The 18,832-nt window shown below is 39.5% G+C and overlaps 2 protein-coding genes across 5 annotated transcripts; both read left to right on the forward strand.

Annotated features, from left to right (window-relative positions):
- The first annotated feature begins 1,391 nt into the window (after nt 1-1,391).
- Nucleotides 1,392-6,887, forward strand: LOC6606193 (globin CTT-VI). 3 transcript variants are annotated; one of them, XM_002030965.2, is made up of 4 exons: nt 1,392-1,489; nt 5,833-6,072; nt 6,138-6,299; nt 6,385-6,887. In XM_002030965.2, the coding sequence occupies exons 2-4, from the start codon at nt 5,914-5,916 to the stop codon at nt 6,523-6,525; spliced, it is 462 nt and encodes a 153-aa protein (XP_002031001.1). In that variant the 5' UTR covers nt 1,392-1,489; nt 5,833-5,913; the 3' UTR covers nt 6,526-6,887. The 3 variants fall into 3 exon arrangements, with proteins under 3 accessions (XP_002031001.1, XP_032576499.1, XP_032576498.1); XM_032720608.1 differs by lacking the exon at nt 1,392-1,489 and adding an exon at nt 1,600-1,693; XM_032720607.1 differs by lacking the exon at nt 1,392-1,489 and adding an exon at nt 2,513-2,872.
- Nucleotides 6,888-7,740: 853 nt separating this feature from the next.
- On the forward strand, nt 7,741-14,709 carry LOC6606194 (atrial natriuretic peptide receptor 3). Of its 2 annotated transcripts, XM_032720605.1 has the most exons (5): nt 7,741-8,080; nt 13,302-14,007; nt 14,107-14,290; nt 14,348-14,550; nt 14,601-14,709. In XM_032720605.1, the coding sequence occupies exons 2-5, from the start codon at nt 13,479-13,481 to the stop codon at nt 14,603-14,605; spliced, it is 921 nt and encodes a 306-aa protein (XP_032576496.1). In that variant the 5' UTR covers nt 7,741-8,080; nt 13,302-13,478; the 3' UTR covers nt 14,606-14,709. The 2 variants fall into 2 exon arrangements, with proteins under 2 accessions (XP_032576496.1, XP_002031002.2); XM_002030966.2 differs by lacking the exon at nt 14,601-14,709 and having other exon boundaries at nt 14,348-14,558.
- Nucleotides 14,710-18,832: the final 4,123 nt, after the last annotated feature.

Here is an 18,832-nt window from a genome sequence, read left to right on the forward strand (position 1 = left end):
TTCAATTAGTTTCCTAAAGAAAAAAAACTAAACCAAACGAAAATTAATAAAAAGTACCTTGGATAATAGCTTATATTTTAATTTATTTTATAAAAAACTTAATTTTAATATAGAATCTGTCTTAGGCTGTGAATGTTTAACAACAAGAAACCAATTATTCTTCTCCACAATACTTCTAGTATCTATTGATATATACATAGATATAGATATTTAAAATTCAATTCATATTTTTGTGGAAACATATGACTTATGGCAAGTCTTCTAATTTTTGGTACTTAAGAAATTTCATCCAAAGGCTTTAATAATTACTAACATCGTGACTTGAATAACTCATCTGGAAGTACTAAACAAATAATTTAATCACGCATTTACTAATCTGTTTGCTTCAACGAATATAGCGTCATTTGTATTAAAGTCTCGACTGCAATATAATTACTTCCAAATTGGGCTTAAACCATACTGTGTATAACAAAAAAACTTCAACAGGAAACTGTGACGTGATTTGAAAAAAAAAATTGACAATAAATTGTGAGCAAAATATTGTATAATTTAACACCTATAATTGCAGTGCGAAATTTTCTTAAGGCTTGATGTTTATTTTATTAGCAACAACATGTTACTTTTATAATGTCTGTAGTCTGCAGTTCCTACAATGAGTTAAAAATTTTCTTTAAAGCGTAAATAAAATAAAATACTTTGTCGCCAAAGAAGGAATGATATCCATCATGCTATATTTAAATTAACCTTGATCAATAATTATTCAAGACACGGAAAAACAAATAGCTCGACACGAAAGGTGTAATTTGTTTGCTGTTTGCTAGAATTGGATCCATCTTGTAGAAGAATTCGGTATACAAAAGATGAGTTTTACAAATATTGAAATTTGATACTTTATCTTTTGGATTAGTATTTGATTTAATCTTCATAGTTAAGCGAATTGTTTGCTTTGTTACAATCATCTAATATTTTCCAATACAATGCTTGCCTTTTTCAAGCTTTGAAGAATGAATTTATTTTAAGGTGATATGTATAGGTAAATTTGATTAGCTATGTTATTTAACAGTTAGTTCTTAATATTTAAAGTAGGTACACATACCTACACATATTTCACTGCTTCTTTTAATCTTCTGACTCCTAAAACTCTGAAGCTGAAGAATTCGGAGCGGGCATTTCATTGATTAGCTTCATTCTAATTTATTGACAAGCATTCTTCGGCAATATTTACCAAATCTTACGAAATGGAAGACCAATACGTATACTTTCACCCAAGTTGACCCCGCTGGATGATAGATAGTGTACGAAGATTATCAGCTCGGAAACTTTTGTAGCTTCGTTTGCTGCGTTAATTTAGTGGCAGTTGCTGTTGCCGCTCGGAAGTCATTTATAAAAGGCAGTCGGGCTAGAAATTGTATTCAGTTCAAATATTAACGGCGTCGTGTGCAGTTGCTCGGCATTTAATATAAACTGAGAGTGTGAATTGGAAAATAGTGTACTATCCCATCCATATTTATGCAAATATTTGTTGTAGAGTGATTGCATTCGTAATGCAATCCCGTTCATATAGTAGCAAAATAAACAATACGTGTGTGGTGTGATATTTGAATGCAACGCATTTTTTTGGATATAAATTGGCAGTGCATGTTTGTTTTTCCGCCACTTGGTGTATTGGAAATTACTGAGGGAGGCTTATTAAGTTAGTGATAGTGAATAAACATTTATAAAAATAGTACAGCGCCACGATAAGGAACATTCGTTTATTTGTGCATGTGATTTTTTGATAAGAATAAATAGATGATTATTGTTTAAGTAAAGAATAAAATAAACAAAACAACTAAATAAAGTGTTTGAAAGAAATTGTTATATTGCGAATATTAAACTTCTAAATATGATGAGTCGACATAACTAGTTTTCAAAATCTTTGAATTTTTCAATTTTAAATACAAAATTGTTTCATTTGTTTTGCTGAATTGATTACCTATTTATATTTGAAGATAGCTTAGACATCTTGACAACAAATATTTGTTTATAGCTCTTAAAGCTTAGATTACATTGCGCATTTGAAGAAAGCCACTGCCCAACGGTTTTGTAAGCTTTCGCCCGTTCTAAGCCCAAGCTTTTAAGAGATAGCTTTGTTGGAGCCAGCACTTCGACTACGCTCTTCTAAAACGTCGGAAGGTCCACAGGTGTCATTGGAATATGTTTGATTTGGGCGTGTTGGTTCGACAGGTGTCTTCCCATTTGGAATTTGTTATGAAATGTGACAGCAAATCGGCGGAGTGTCCATAAGTGGGCACTACGCCTGATCGGAATATCAATTGTTTGGGCAAATGGCACACCTCAGTGTCCCCGTTGAACTACGTCTCTGTCCAAACTCTCACTCTCTTGCATGGGCAGCTTTTGCTCCACAACGTTTTGGTTTTGGCGGGCTCTCTCTCGCGAACCTTTGCCGGCAGAGAGTGCCAATCTGGTGAGTTCGCTCCCATAAAAGGCCCCACAATTTGCCCGCGCTCAGTTTTCAACCTGAACGCAACGTGTGCGGTTCTTTGCAGCGCCGAAAATTCGCACTCTACGGTCCGGTCTTTGGTTTTCCACGGCACAAAAACCAATCAAGTGCGCCAATTAAAAAAGTAGTAATCAAAACTGGGAAATCCGGGAAATATATGTGAAAATAATACGTTGGTAGGGGAAATTTATACCATAGTGGAAGCCTTGCGGAATTATGAAAGAATTCGGTGAATAAGAGCACACGGCTAACGAACTGTAAATACGCGCTATCTTCCACATCGAGGGCGCTCAACAGGCAACCAACAGCTGATTAAACGCCCATTCCGTGCGTTTCCTACATTGTATATTTAAATCTCGGATTTTTCGGGTTCGTTGAATTCCTGCATTTCAGAGACATAAGGAATAAAAGAGCCGCACAGCAGCGGGCTTGGAATTTATGGATTTCTGTGGTGTCCTTGCAAACAAGTGTCGCCTCTGGCAGAACCAGATTGTTATTGTTGTTTTTTTGTGATTACCATTTGTTGTTTCTGTTGTTGTGGCAGTCATTATCCTTAATGCCCGTGATGAGGACATGAGTGTGCATCTGTGTGTTTTAAGTGGCTGTGTGTGTTTAAGTCAGGCATTGTGGCTTTAAGAGACAATTTCAGAGGCTCAAAAGAGTTGGGAATTCGTTTAATTAAATCAGCCAAAAGCATCACATGTAACAATCACCGCAATTTATATTTGTTTATCATCAAATTGTTTAGTTTTCTTCTTTTTGTTATCCTATTGCTAAAGCTTCGTCATTGTTATCAAATACACAAGAATCCAGAGTACTTACCCATACATAAATACGTCTTGAAAATTAAGATTAAATGATTTAGTTATTTGTTAGACCCATAAATAATATTTAATTTGAATATAGTCTTGTTAAAACTCAAAAACATTTTAGAAGCTATCCCAATTTATATCAAGTGTCGAATTCTAATATTTGCCAGAAACCAATTTATCCAAATATTCTTTTTTCAAGCCCCGAACTTTGAAAGCTCTTTAAAATTGTTTTAAAGTTGTTTAAAAAAAAAAAAACCAGCTCGTGTTTCGAGAGTTCACAACACTTCACATCTGGCACTTGCCAAACGACAGAATGTTGTTTCTGAGTTCTATAAAATAAATTCACTTGCCGAGGGAAAAAAGAGACAGGAACAGAATTGCAACCAAATCCATAGCGACACTTGAGTGGCAGCATCACAAAACAAATATTCACGTACACTCGCACAAACACAGTCCTCTCCTGTAGGAGGCACTTTGCCAACACCTGACCTGCCTGCCAGCCTGCCTGCCTGCCTGCCTGCCACGCCTACCCCATCGGTTCCACCTGCTCCGCCTTCCACCCACCGCCCAACGCCCCATGAGCTGCTCCACACGGCTGACTGTCTAGTAGCTGTCCATCAAGTTTGCCTTAATTTAATTAAGCGCTCAATGTCCTTACTGGCAACACTCTCTCACTCGCACTCACAATGGCAGAAAACACAGAGAGAAATTAATTTCTTAATGCGATCACGCTAAGTGTTAAGAGAAGGTATTAAAACCAAACACTCAAAAAAAACCTATTTTATCATTGCAAACTGTATGAAAACGATTGTAAGAATGAGTTCTTGAGAATGGATTCTGATGGAGGTTAGATTTTCTCCCAGTGTTGAACCACAAGGTAACGCTTGATTTGTTGCTGCCTTTTTTCACTCTTGACTGCAGCAGACACTCACACTCACACGCTCGTGCGACTACACACACACACACGCAGAGCAGTGGCCAGCACTTATACACTTACAGGCCCAGACTTGAACCGCAAAATCCACAGGCCATTTTGGCATGAAGGATATTACAGAACGCACACAGACGCGCACATCCTGGCATATGTAGTGTGTTGGTGCTGGTGTTGGTGCTAGTGTTGGTGTGCTCCCCAAAGGGGTCTTGTAGACAAGGTTACTGAGAGATGGCAAATTTTTTATAGTGGAATCTTTGACTGCACCGCCCATCCACCCACCTCCTGCCACATTGCACCCACATTTTCCAGCAAAAAGCAACAATAACATGGCGGCCACCTGCTGCGGCTGCACTTGAGTCGATTTCCCTGTTTTATTTTCCTTTTCTCTGCGTGTTTATTTCCCCTGTTACCATATCTATTCCGTTTGTCTGTCTGTCACTTTGTGCATTTTTAATGAACTTTTGTATTTTGTATTTACTTTTTAGACATAACTTTCCTTTGGCTTGACTGCTGTTTTTGCTGCTTTTCCCTGTGGTAAAATGTTTTTGTCATTCGGATAAAGTGGAAAAGTCGAGTAAAGAACGTTAAATACTTTTGCTTTTCTAAATATTTATTTTCCATGTGCGGTTTGCATGGAAATTTACTTAATTTGTTTAGCAATTCGAAAAGTATTTAATTTTTTTTGCGGAATTCCATTTGATTTGATGTCTCGCCATTTTTATTGTGGTCTGCATATTATATCGCAATTTCTGGGAGCTCTTGCTGTTTACATTTCCGCCTTTCGCCCAGAGAATTCTCCCGCAATCTCCCATTTGCAATAGCTTTCTCATTTTCCACAGTTCTCCGTTGAACACAGGGGGGCATGATAATTTTCGCAGCCGAGAGCCCGCCACAAAGCTCGGCGGATTGGGGGTCAACTGGGGGCAGGTCGAGGGCGGGGGTAGGGTCAGCTAATGAACTCGAGAGCAGGCCACGCAGACTGGAGATGGGCAACTATTATATAAACAGATTTATATATATATTTTAAGGAAACTAGTTATTAACATAAAAGATAAATAAATAGTTCTTTTCACCAAATCATATGGAACATTAATAATGGCTTTATTTGATATATATCTTTTATGCAGACAAAGGACTAAACTTTAGGGACTTTCAACCAATAGAAAAGATCTTGAAAATACTCAGCTCTAGACTTAGTTTTAACCATATTAATTTAAATTTTAACAAATTATACCTAATATCATCACCTTGGTATTATCACGTTACCATCTCTATAAGAAGGGTATGTTGAAAATGGTATAAAATGAGGGTTTGCTGCGGCTAAACTGACAGACGTTAATTTGAGCTCGGATATAATGATGATAATGATGTTATTTTGCCTCTGTTGTTTGGCGGCGAAGGCATTGACTTTTAGCACGTGCTGTGCGCTTATTTATCTAAGGCACTGTGTTGTTGTTTTGATTTTGATTTTGCTTGTGCCGGGCTCGTTGAGTTGCATTGTAAAACTTTCAATTTCAATTAGAGCGCCAAAAAGAGACCGAAGTAAATTGACTTAATTCCACATTTTCTCCCTTCACTTTCAGCCTAAAAGCCATTAAGAGAGGGCCGAACGCTTAAAGAGAGCTATAGAGTGAAACTGAGGAGAAGCAAAACGGAGCATAAACATGAACAGCGATGAGGTGCAACTGATCAAGAAGACCTGGGAAATCCCCGTGGCAACACCCACAGATTCTGGAACAGCGATACTGACACAGTTTTTCAACCGCTTTCCGTCCAACTTGGAGAAGTTCCCCTTCCGCGATGTTCCACTGGAGGAGCTAAGTGTGAGTTGTACATTTCACATAGGTCTTTAATCAACTAAAGATTATCATACTCTATTTTCTTTCAGGGAAATGCTCGCTTCCGAGCACATGCCGGCAGGATCATTAGAGTCTTTGACGAGTCCATCCAGGTCCTGGGCCAGGATGGCGATCTGGAGAAGCTGGACGAGATCTGGACCAAAATTGCCGTTAGTCACATTCCGCGGACCATTTCCAAGGAGTCTTACAACGTAAGTCGAGCTCTCGACTATCAGATACCTGTTACTCAGCTAGTGGAAGTTGAAAGCTATATGAAAATTAAAATTATAATTGTAGCAACTGAAAGGAGTTATCCTGGATGTGCTGACAGCTGCCTGCAGTCTGGACGAGAGTCAAGCGGCCACGTGGGCCAAGCTGGTGGACCATGTCTACGGAATCATCTTCAAGGCGATCGACGACGACGGCAACGCCAAGTAGATGAGGCAGCTTTGGGTGGAGATGCAACCGAATCCGTGGAAGGATGCAACTGATGCCAGCCGGTGGCACTTGCAACACATGCACAGCTTATGTAGTTCTAAGTAATTGATAAATGTTAGCTATTCTCGTTTTGTAATACTGAATGCGAATGTCCAAAACAAAAATACACACACACAGTGAAAACTTATGTCTGCGTAGAGCTACTCACACACGCGCACACCCCACACACATACACCCGCACTTGCATTGCTCTGTAAAGCTTTAACCCATTGTCAGCCTTAAGCACTTGATAGCAAACAATACATGGAATCAGCAAAGGAGAAATAAGAAAGCTTATGAATAAAATCCAGTTTGAAAGCATATCCTATTCAATTGTAAGTGGCTTTGTAATATTTAGACGGGGCTTTTATATTATATTATTATCTCATATGAAACTCCATACATACCGACTATAGCGTCCAAAAACCATAGAGTATCTAGATTGTTTCGGTTTGTCAGTGCACATGAAATCATAATTAAAATAATTGCCCACTCACTCATAACTAGGACAACGCAGAAAGCATTTAAGCACACTTGAAAACCATTTCCGCACATGATTTTCCGCCACCACAGCTCCCACTAAAAGTTTGGCAAACAATTGCAAACATCGCTCAGCTGCGACCGCGTTGAAAATGCTATTAATTTCAGTGGATCTAAATGCTCATAAGGGGGTTTGGGGTGGCGAGTGTGGAAAATGGGAAAAGCTGCTGCTGTTTTAGCCGAAATGCGTGAGCCGGCAAACAATGTACATGGTGACATTGCGTATACGCCATGAGAGCATTTGCATATGAAAATGCGCGTTTAGGAAGGAAGGCGCTGCAGAAATTACAAAATAGAACAAAGGAATTGTGAAGAGTGCTTTTGCAAAGCGAGCGAAAGAAAGTGTACAGTAATAGTTTGCTTGAGTATATATTTCTTAGATTTCAGAGACTAGGGGCGTTTCATTGCGAAGATTTTCAATCCATCAGCCAATTGACTTCGACTTCAGATAACAGAGCATGCTCAGCTAACAGCGCCGCTGTTATGTCCAACTGTTATCGGACTGTCTTCTTATCATTGGTGAAATGTTCGAGGCGTTGGTGAAATGTGCCACCAAAACGCCTTCGACGAGCTTTTCCATAGTTTGGCCAATAATGAAGAAAAAAAAATAACAAAGTGAGCAGTTTACCAAAGCGACCGCGAATTTCAGTTCAATTCCGGCAACGCGCGCGTACCGAAGTGGGCGAGAAATTCTTTTTTGACGGGAAAACCTCGCGCAATATATATGGTGATATATTTTTTGGATTCTCCTGCCGTCCACTGCAAAATATAATATTTTCCATGCGCCTCTGTGATTGTGTTTTTGTGTTGTGCAAACTTGTTTCCCCTCAAGCGTAAACATATGAAATAAAAGTGAATATACTGGCAAAACTGATTGCACGATCTTTGAAAATCCATGAATAGTTCTCAAACATAAAAGGGGAACAAATTCTGAAAAATATCTAAAGCGTTTGAAATTCTTGCGACAAAGAAAAAGGTGAGCTGGCAGCTAGAGCAGATACTTTCCTCTGAAGCATGTCACAAGCATTCGACAAGTCTTTATAAGCTCTTACCCAACATTTTGTTGCGGAGAGAGGCTCCTGCTCCGGATTAGACACGCCCATCAGCAATATTTCATGCAAATTCACTTCCTCACACCGTGCCCACTCGCCACCCCCTTCGTCTTGTGATGATAAAAGCAAATGATTGCAAAACGGCATTTGACCCCCAGGGGAAAATATCGCAAAGTTCCTAACCCCCTAGTTGCGAAATTAAAATAAAATACCTAGATGTAAATTCTCCTCGGGCTGTGGGAATAGACAAAGTAACTTGGTAATCAGGAAGGGGTAAAAGGCCCACATTGACTTTGTGCCACACATCGGATGCTGTTATTATTGAATTTGCATAAATCATTGAAGCGGATTCTTTTCAGCTTCGCTGAATGGGGATTTCTGCAGCAGCACAAAATGGAATTTACTGCCTGGAGGCTTTAAAAGTTAACCTTACCGCTTGTGCGATGAAAACTATGAATTTCTGATTGGATTAAGAGCAAAATAGGTGTCAGCTTCAAATTCCCTTAATAGCTTTATACAAAAATAAAACCAAGAACTTATATTAAGCTAAATAGAGTAACAAAAAAGATTAGGACATTACGATAAAATGCACGCAGTCTAAATAGCTCTTGGTTTATTACTTCCGAAAGACCTTCTTCGAGAAAAACTTGAGTAAATCAAGAAAACATTTTCGTTGTCATAGTCAGAAAATTCAATTTTCTCGCTGTACGAAAATCTCAATTATCCGGTTCTCTTTTCGTTGCGCACATTTTTGCGACTGGTATCCTTCCAATGGCGTTTCCTTTCAGCAACTTGACATATATTTTCAACACTATTTGCCAAACACCCCATGCTGCGATGCTGTGAAGTAGGCAGCACTTAGTAAATCAAACACCACACTCCGTATACATAATGCTGGCAAGGGCAGGGCAAAATCTAGTGGTCACACCTCCGTGTGGCATATGTGCATTAGCTATAGCCGCACGATAACGTAAATATTCATTAATCAATTGGTAAGCCAACACCCGAACAAATATGACCATGTTTTTGTAAAAGGGTTAGGCTAACAGAATAGGCCAAACTTTCCCCACCCGAATGCTTTTGGCGATTTGGTTTTTTTTTTGTTTTGGCAAAGTTCTGAACTAGTTTTCGTTAGTTTCGACGATATGTGGTGAGAAGTGAAGTTTGTTAACTCAATTATGCCATCTAATGCTTCGATTTTTGAGTGCTATTTCCAAGTTTCACTTCTTATCCTTAAAGTGGCAAACTTTATGGGAGCCAGAATTGAAAGACTCGAATAACAGCTGCGTGGCGTCACACTGGACCCCCGTCTCTTAAATTCGTTCAAAATTAATTAAATCCATTAAAGGCCCGTTTTAATTACGTTTCATTAAACTACAGGCGGTGGACTGCACTGATTCCGGGTATTTAACACACGTGCCATGGATGCCAGCACATGTTCGTTGTTTGGTTGCAAGGATATTTTCACAGAACCTTGGGCATTTCACCATAAACATTGATGGTGTCACAGTTTAAGCTTATTCCCTTTATTTATTGTCTAGACAATAAACCAGGGGTCAAGGAAAGGCACTAATTCCCTGGAATCCTGCTTTATTTTTAATTTTACCTTGCTCACTTAACCGATGTGACAGTCTAAATTTAATCGAAATCAGGGCAGCATTAAAAATTCGTAAATAATATAAATTTAGCATGGCCTAATCCTTTCGAATTAGCTGATGACAAATGGACATTTAAGTTGCATGCAAATGGTGGAGATCTAAAACCGATTTATATTTTCGAATTCAAAAGCGAGGCTATCGTTAAATATTAAAATGGGGTTGGCAACTGATGTCTCCGAATGGATTCGCCCACTGAATATCGTGTACGAGTATCTGTTTATTATGGACTTTTCCGTAATCTTATCGAGCAGGTCAGGAAGACGGCAGAAAAGCGGCTTGATTGTACATTAAAAATAAACAAACGCCTATAAATAGACTTAAAATACCAATCGCAGACGGTTTGTCTTCCGACGGCGTTCGCGGTTCATTTCCATTCGAACGCCTTGTCTATTTGGCAAAGGTTATATATTCGCAATAAAATACACCGATTGATTCGCTGATTGTTATTGAACATAAAATTTCTGAAGTAGCTGCGGTTTGAAGTGGTCTAATCGGTGTGTAAGTTTTGGCTTACTATTTGCACTTAATCATTAATGACATTGAGGAGCTTCAGATATAAATAGAAATTGCGTTTGGTCAAAGGCTGAGTGAAAACGCAAGTGACGTAAAAATGTAAAAATCTGCTTAAGTCCTTGTTTCTCTTTCAACTTTCTACTCAACTTTCCATAAATTCGATGTTTGCTTTTGCACCACGAAAAACTTCAATAATGAAATTTAAGTTTAAGTTCCGGTCTTGAGTTGAAAAAACAAATTCGATTTCAATTGGCACAGCTTCGTACGAAATCTTGCAAACTTTTTGACATTATTATTATGCCATAAACCATCAGAAGCTTGCGAACACTTTGACATTATTTTTGTACCATATAGAGATTGAAGACGAGAGTTTTTCATCCTCCCCTTTCTTGAATTTCTTTTTTCTTGGTAAACTCAACGTTGGCTTAGTGTCTTGAAAATAAATCGATATGTCTTTAAACTACAATTCCATAAATTTGCAACTAAAATAAAATAAAGTCGAGTTGAATAGGGGATGTATCTTTTAATGTTATATTTACGCATTTTAAGATTGTCTTTATGCCTTTTTTTTATCTTAAATATTTCAATGTTGTAGGTATCAAAAGATCCCTTGACGTTTGTAGGAAAATTTCGAAATATTTATCTATTTATTTAATTTCACCAGCATTAGAGTGCTCTCCACATAAACAAATCCCCTAAACACTGAGCACATTGCAAATGTTCAGTGAAGAATTTTTGTGGTCAACTAGTTTGTTTTGCGGCTCACAGTTACAGCGGGCATGAAAAACCCCGAAATCACATCGATTTAGACTTGTTTGCTTTACACGTTGAGTGCCTGATAAAGCGGAGACAGAGGAGCATGAATAAAAAACACGGCAACACGAACGACGCCCATGTGTGTCTGAGTGCGGGGCTTAGCACACCCGATAGGCCTACGATTTGGCCAGGCTCCGGGCCAAAAGCAAAGCGGCCAAAAGCACCGTGAGTGGCAAAAAGTTCGGAAGGTGCTCCGCAGTCGGGACATGATTGATTCGAACGCCCGCCGCGCTCGACGATCTTAATCAGTCAGTGCTCAGCGCTCCGCAGCTATAAATAAACTGACGTTCGACTGAAGACCTGCGCCTGAAACTTATAAGACCGCCTATGATGTCCAAGCCAATTTGTTAATAAATTTATTTCGATTCGCTGCAAAAATATTTACCCGACTTCTATTTCTGGCCTTCGATCAATGCAAATAGTGTGCTTCAGTATGATGGATGTTGGATAGAACTGGTAGCCCGGAGTGCGGAGTGCGGATCGGTTGGCCAATGAAATGGGTCTCCTTCGATTTAGCCATCCAACGATCGTTGATATCGCTCGCTGGCAGCAGGCACATGACCCACACAGAGTCCTCATATCTCGCTGGCATTTGGCATTCCATTTTTTGGATTGTCATCGACCGGGTGATGAATTCTTATTAATTGCCGACAGCTCCGATTGCCCGCGAATGTTGGATTGGAGTTCCGCCGTGTTTGCAAAGCGATTGGCCCGGCGGCTTACCCGCTCCATCATCATCATCATCAGGTCGCTCCCCATTCGCGCTGGGGTTTTCCAAGCACCATCGAAGTTGAACAATCGGGCGTATACGCAATCTCAAGTTCAGCCTACACACGGCGCTTTATCGGGAAAGAGATAAAATGTTCTTGTCTGGCCCCGGGAAAAATGCGAAAATAGTTTACTGCCTCTGGTGGTCATTTCAATATATGTACATATCAATGCAAGTCCGTAATCTATCAATTAAAGAAAATATTTTCCCTACACCGACTTGATTTTCAACTTAACTCGATGATTACTTATGATAATGCAGGAATATGCTCAAAATTAAGACCATATATAAATTAAAACCCGATTGCTGTTATCTACCATTTAGATAAGTTTAATTATAAATGATCTCAGCACCTTAATCTTCCAATGCCAAAGTTCATTCCAAGAAAAGTTCTTAGCGTTCCGAATTTGTTCCGATCCGCATGACTAACTAAAACCACTCACTTCGATACCCAGCAATCATAAGTTCCCCGCTTGTCGCGATTAGATTAGGAATCACCGAACGTTTAACTAGACTTGGCAGCATGTTAACTACCATTTGACACGTTTTTTTTTTTGTTTTGTAGCTGTAGCTTGTTTTTCGGTTAGTTTGCCACCTTGATGACGTTTTAATAGATTGCAGACGAATCTTTTGTGACGCCGAAACCTAGAGTCGTTCAAGTGGCCCATTGGTGGGAGATTTCCATGAATAGTCCACTGGGCACCCTTCATTCGTTCGGTCCTTATCAAGTGGCCCCATGCAATTCACAGAAATCCAGGGAAATTGCCATAAACAACACAGGTTCCATACTCACTATCTAATGCATCAGCTTCAACGGGAATTGAGCAAATAATTGGGCACCAGAAGCAGTGAGTCACACCTGCGAACCATAAAACTTACCTTCCATTCAAAAAAATAATGTTGTTATGGTTGGAATCGTAAATAAAAATGTGTACTATATGTGTAGGGCGATGTTCTGCAATTCAGGTGCTGTTTACTTTTAGAGACACTGTGCGGCAATGCAGTTCAATGAAAGATAAAGTTTTTTACTTCCTTATCATCATTAAATTGCGTATCTAATTGAGACAGTGATAGCTGGAGTGAACAAAAATTTACGACTGAAGAAGCTTCAATATTTACGACTAGGGATCTTAAGATTTGGTAGAGGCGAAAATTGTTTAATAATTTAATTTAAAGGGTAAATAAGAAGTGCATATTCCCTGGGAAACTTCCTTTCAACCACTCAACATTCCCCTTTAAAGCACAAGCTCATTTCATTTCTCCATGTGGCACTTACACATCGACCCCCAAGGGCAGCGCATTAAAACTTCAATAATTTATGTATTCCTGGGTAGCAGGAAGCGAGGGAGCTGCTAATGACTTCAATTTCTTGATTCGCACCATTCGCAGTAGCAGCTGGAGGCACTTCGACGGCAAAGGCAACATGCAGCGGCCAAACTTCGGCTCAATTATGCGCGCAATCAAAGCAACTTAATTACTCCAGAGTTATCCGGCGAACGCACAGAGGCGCAGAAATATAGAGACCGCAATCACCGAGCTGTAGTCTGATAGAGAATCGCTGCTATTATGCAAATTAGCCAAGCCAATTCACAGAGACAAATTGGTAAACAAAATGACACTGAAAGCGCCAGACGCAGACCCGCATCACTCGATTTGATTGAAGTACCAGTTCCGAGAGAAATTGTCAACAGTTTCCAAATTAGCAAGCGCGCTTGCCTGTTTCCAATGCTCCTCCTTCTACTGCTGTGCGGGCTGGTTTTTGGCCCCAAGGATTGTGTGGCCACTTGCCGCGAGGAGCCAGCCCGCGATTGTGAGGCTATATGCGATGCGAGTGGCAGAAACTGCACCATTCGGGCATTAGTCCTCCTGCCTGACGACAATATGTACCAGGCCTCACTGCCGCGTGTCCTGCCAATCCTTAAAGTGGCCGAACAGCAGATCCGGTCCAAGTCCTTGATTCCTCCGCACATCGATTTCGAGTGGCTGGCCCACGACACCAAGTGCGATGCTTCCCTCGGCGTGATTAAGGCCATGGATGGCATTATCAAACAGTGCGCCCAGGTGATCTTCGGACCCGTCTGCGATTACTCCTTGGGTGAGTTAAGCGAAGCTATTCGAAGAGCATCCGATTATTAGTTTGTAATACGATTTATGTTTTAATTAAATAATTTCCATGTTTGCTAATTCCTTGCAGCTGGTGTAAGCCGGATTACCAAGTACTTCAATAGCCAGGGCACCCCACTCATATCAGTTGGAGGCTCGACCTACGACTTTGAGGAGAAAAAAACCGATTGCAATGACGAGTTCTATATGCTGTTGCGCACGGGAATGCTGAGTTTCGAGACAATTTCCGAGCTGACCATAAACGTGATGAAGCGGTAAGTGCCATAAATTTGCTATTCTAAGCCTCACCAGCTTATCAAGTATTCCGACAGACACAACTGGTCGCATTCCATCTTCTACTATGAACGGGATGGCCAGCGAAGTGTGGCCGGAATGCACACCTGCTTCCTCATGATGAAATCCTTGGGAAAACAAATGCGTAACGAGAACATGACATTTGCCCAGTTTCCACTTGAGCCCAACTTGACAAATCGCACGGAGGAAATGCGCCGAGAAATTGGCAATAAACATGCAAGTAAGTAACAGAGAGATTTGCTGTCAACTTAACATGGCTGTTGTTAACAGAGTAGTTTCACCAACGGCTTAGCCGAGACAACAACCGTTCAGCAAGTGCATCGGGCGAGGAAACTTTGTAGCTTTTTGCATTGATAATAATGGGTTATGCAGTTTAAGATGGGAACAGTTGCACAAACATCACCTGCATTATTGTTCTATCATAAAACTAAATAAAATTTTTAATGTTAAGAATTTTTAATATAAGGTTGATTTGACTAATGTAGATATAACAACGTCCAGTTGTGTTTGTAAAATGTATGAAAATTTCACAAATGTACATGCCACACCTCGCTTGGGTTAAACATAAACAATTCGGTCCACACCGCCCACACACTGAGAAAGCTTTGTGACCGTGCCACGTGCAGCTTGCCCGTCAGCTGTTTCTTGGCCAAAATGCCGGTTGCACATTAAACCGAATAGTCGACTTCGAATCGAGAACGAACAAAATCGACTCGTGCCATTGCGAAAAGGCGCCAGAAGCCGGTGATAAACCGTTAAGTGAACACCAAAGGCGGACGAAACCGGAAACGGAAGTCGACATATAAAGTGAAAGTGGAACAAAATTGACGCGAAACTAATCGAACTTAAAGTGTAAAGTGAATGTAATGATTTGTGGATTTATACAACAATACAAATAAAAATGCAGAGTGGAAATAAATCAAATTATAAGACCAATATAATAAATAATTTGAGGCATATGGCACGGACAGTGCGGGTCCTTCTGACAAGCTAAGGCTGCACCATTTGATAAATGATCGGCAATTGTGTGAACAAGTGGGGATAAAGATGGAAAATTGCACCTTCAAAGTGTAGTTTTTTCAGTCCTTTTTGTATCTTTAGTCAATGAGAAAATTCCATTTTTATGGCATTTATAAATTAAGGCAAAAGATTATGTAGGACGCCTTAAAATTGTATATGTACTATAAATATAAAAAAATATGAATGCAGTTTCTGCAAACTTTGGCCGACATACTTTCTTGTAAAAGAAATCATTTCTCATCACAATAATGATAGAAAATGTTAAGTGCATTGGACATTTTAGTGAGCATTTATATATGTTAAGCTATTGAAACAGCACAGTTCAAGCGTAACAATGTTTTTTAAATCACGTCTCTTCCATTTTAAAACTGTCTTCAAAAACTTGAGATTTTCTTCCTTAAACAAAATGTTCTTGGCTTTTTCTCTCATTGCCATGCAGTGAACGTCTTCTTTTTCGGCGGCTCTTAGCTGCCATTTAAGGCTGCTTCCTTCTTGGCAATTGCCGCTTGGCTCTTGGCTCTTGGCACATGTCTGTAGAGCCAGCTGCTGCCAAGATATATACAACCACGGGCAGCTAAAAAAGAACAATTAAAATGATTTTAGACCAGAAAAAATTCCACCAGAATGTGCGATATTTCGCTGGGGAAGCGAAAAGAAACTGAAGACCTAAATCATCTAACATTAAGCGGATCGTAAATCATATTTCACGCAATTTCTTTGGTTTAAACCTAGTTTTTGGCTCCACAAATTTGTGCTCCCCATGGAAGAAGTTCCAGTCGAGACTTGGCTTTTATGGCTGCCATTTTTATTGTTAATCCTGCCGACGCAGAGGGCTTTTTCATCACAACAAGACAAAATTTAACTAACAAAGTTGACAGAACAGGAACAAGCGAGTCATAAATTTGCATATGCTGGCATTTATTCTCAACGGTAAGCGAAACAGCCAGCGATTAATGTGGCTATTTCGAGTAATGTATTTTGGCCAAAAACTTAAACGAAACTGTGTTTCAACAATGCTCCTTCTATGTTCACCTGCAATGAAGAACAAAAAATATAACCCATGAACCCGAAATCTAAACAAAACATCATAACAAAAGTGCATTTTTGGGAGCTTTCCCGGAAATTCGTTTATTTATTCGCAAGCAGGAAATGAAAACAAAGTCGGAGTGTAACCTTCATGCGAAATCGCACGGATTGGCAGGCGGATGGAAAATTTTGATTGTCATTCCCAGCGCGGGGGTAGCTCCGTCTCAAGGTGGGCACTGCGAAACCAAATGGATCCAAGCTCCACATGCAAATGTGGCTCACAAGGAGCTGGTGTGTGAGAAGGGCCGGCTGCCGATTGAGCTTAGATGGCAGGGCAAGCTAAAATCGAATCAGCACCGAATCGATTTCAAATGGAAATCTATTTGGGATTATGAAATCGCCGTGTTTAATCCTTAAGCGCATTTTCATTTACAAAACAATCAAATTACCCGTTCCCAATTAGAATTTGCATGGCTTAAAAACTGAAAACCCAGTTTTCATGCAGTTTTACGTGAGACTTGCAGATGAATTAAAAACTTTTTGCTGCTGTTGCCAGTTGTTCGACATTTTTGGCTTTACGCACACACGTGCAGCGCAGTCAGCCACAAAAAGTTGAGTATATGTGAGGCTAACCAACACGCAGACAACCAGCTCACACCTATTAGGCCATGCTCACGTGTTCGCAGCAGTTGGTCTAAAAGCCAAAACCTGTTAACAGTTAACAACACCTGAGTGGTAAAACACTAAAATATGAGCAACGAGAAGTGCGACAACTGACCCGATTAATTGGGATTTCCTTTAGCCCCAACAATTAGTTTGGATTTTTGTCTTCGCCACTCGTATTACCAAGTTTTCCCAACTTATGACACGAAACTTTTGCCCAAGTTGTCAACGTGGATTCTTGCAAAAACAATTAGTCAAATAACCATTTCCACTCTGCTCGAATTAATTCCTTAAAGAAGATGATGAAAAGTTGAAAATGCACCTGGTAGCTAAAAAGAAATTATTAAAGCCTACGCAAATTGTTAAATACTCTTATATAAATACAAGCATATGCTCTGCAAACTGAAGAAACTACATACTTAAATTTCTCGGCTTTATAAAAAAATATGACTGAATAAAATAAATAGCCGAAAAACTTTATCGGATGTACATATCTAAAGCAGTTAACAAACGACTGAGATGATTCAACTTTCGAAAAAGAAAGAGTTGGAAACTTACAAAAAAACTGGAACTTGAAAAGAAGTCATGGGGACAAAGTGTAAAACAAATGTTTGCCCGTAAGAGTTGAGAAGGGAAATTGAAGGGCGAAAACAGGAAACCTTGTCAGGGCTTTCGGCGCACACGCTTCCTTTGAAAAGGATATGGGTAATGCGCCGTGCAAAATCCCTAAGACTTCCTAGGCAGATTGTGACTAAACACGTGAGCCGACATGGATGTCATTTGCAAAGTGCCCTGCCACAGCTGAAAAAACGAAGCTTCTAAAGATGTTACCTAAGTTGCAAGTTACTATCTGAGCTATCTGAGGTGTTTATCGAAGTGCGACAAAGAATCACATTTAATTTCAGTTTTTAATCAGGTTTAAACGTTTTAATTGTATAGCTTATTCATAGCTATTCACAGTTATTCGTAGGTTAGTGTTAAGCCAATCCTTGAAAAGGATAAATAATAAGCTTAAAAGCAAACTACGCACAGTTGGCAAAAGAAACCTCAAATTTTCCATTTTGTCATAAATCAAGCGTAGGCGATTTTCCATCTGCTCTAAACACACAACTGGGCCAAAGAAATCCCGTGGAGGAAATGCTTTGAAGATATTAAATAAATAAAATAAATAAATAAGTATTTTTCTGTTGCTGATGGCGCCTCTTGGATGCAATTTTCAGTTGGGAACTTTTTGTGTATTTTCCGCATGGCAATAAACTAAATTTGATGCCTAAGGCATAAACATAAGAAAGTCAATTGTGCCAACGTTTCATTTAGAACCTTTTGATATATTGTCTTAAGCTTTAACTTTTTTTCGATTTAATGAGTTTCTCCAACAAGAACCAAAACAACGCATGTATCCTTTTCAAAATAGGATATCCAACTCAATTTGTTGCCACAGAAAACCAGAGAACATTTTGTTTTTATCCGCATCTGCATGCACTTCTAATGTTTATAAATAAATTTCTTTTACTGCTGCCTGGGCCAGATAGCAAAAAACCCAGAGCAACGAAAGTTTTAGTGTTATGACTGCGACGGCCATTCGTTTGCTGTTGGCCAACAACTTTATGGGTCCAGTACTCTATCTAGTGGTTAACCCCAAAAACCACAAGCATCTGAGCACAATTAAACAATTACCCTCTAGTGAATATTTAAGCACGAAAATGCCTGATGCACATTTAACAGATTGCTGTGCAATATTACGGGAAATCGCCGCAAAGTCTAACACTTTTTTAATGAAGTGCACAATAATA

This window comes from Drosophila sechellia, chromosome 3R (assembly GCF_004382195.2).
Source record: "Drosophila sechellia strain sech25 chromosome 3R, ASM438219v1, whole genome shotgun sequence".
Lineage (NCBI taxonomy): Eukaryota > Metazoa > Arthropoda > Insecta > Diptera > Drosophilidae > Drosophila > Drosophila sechellia.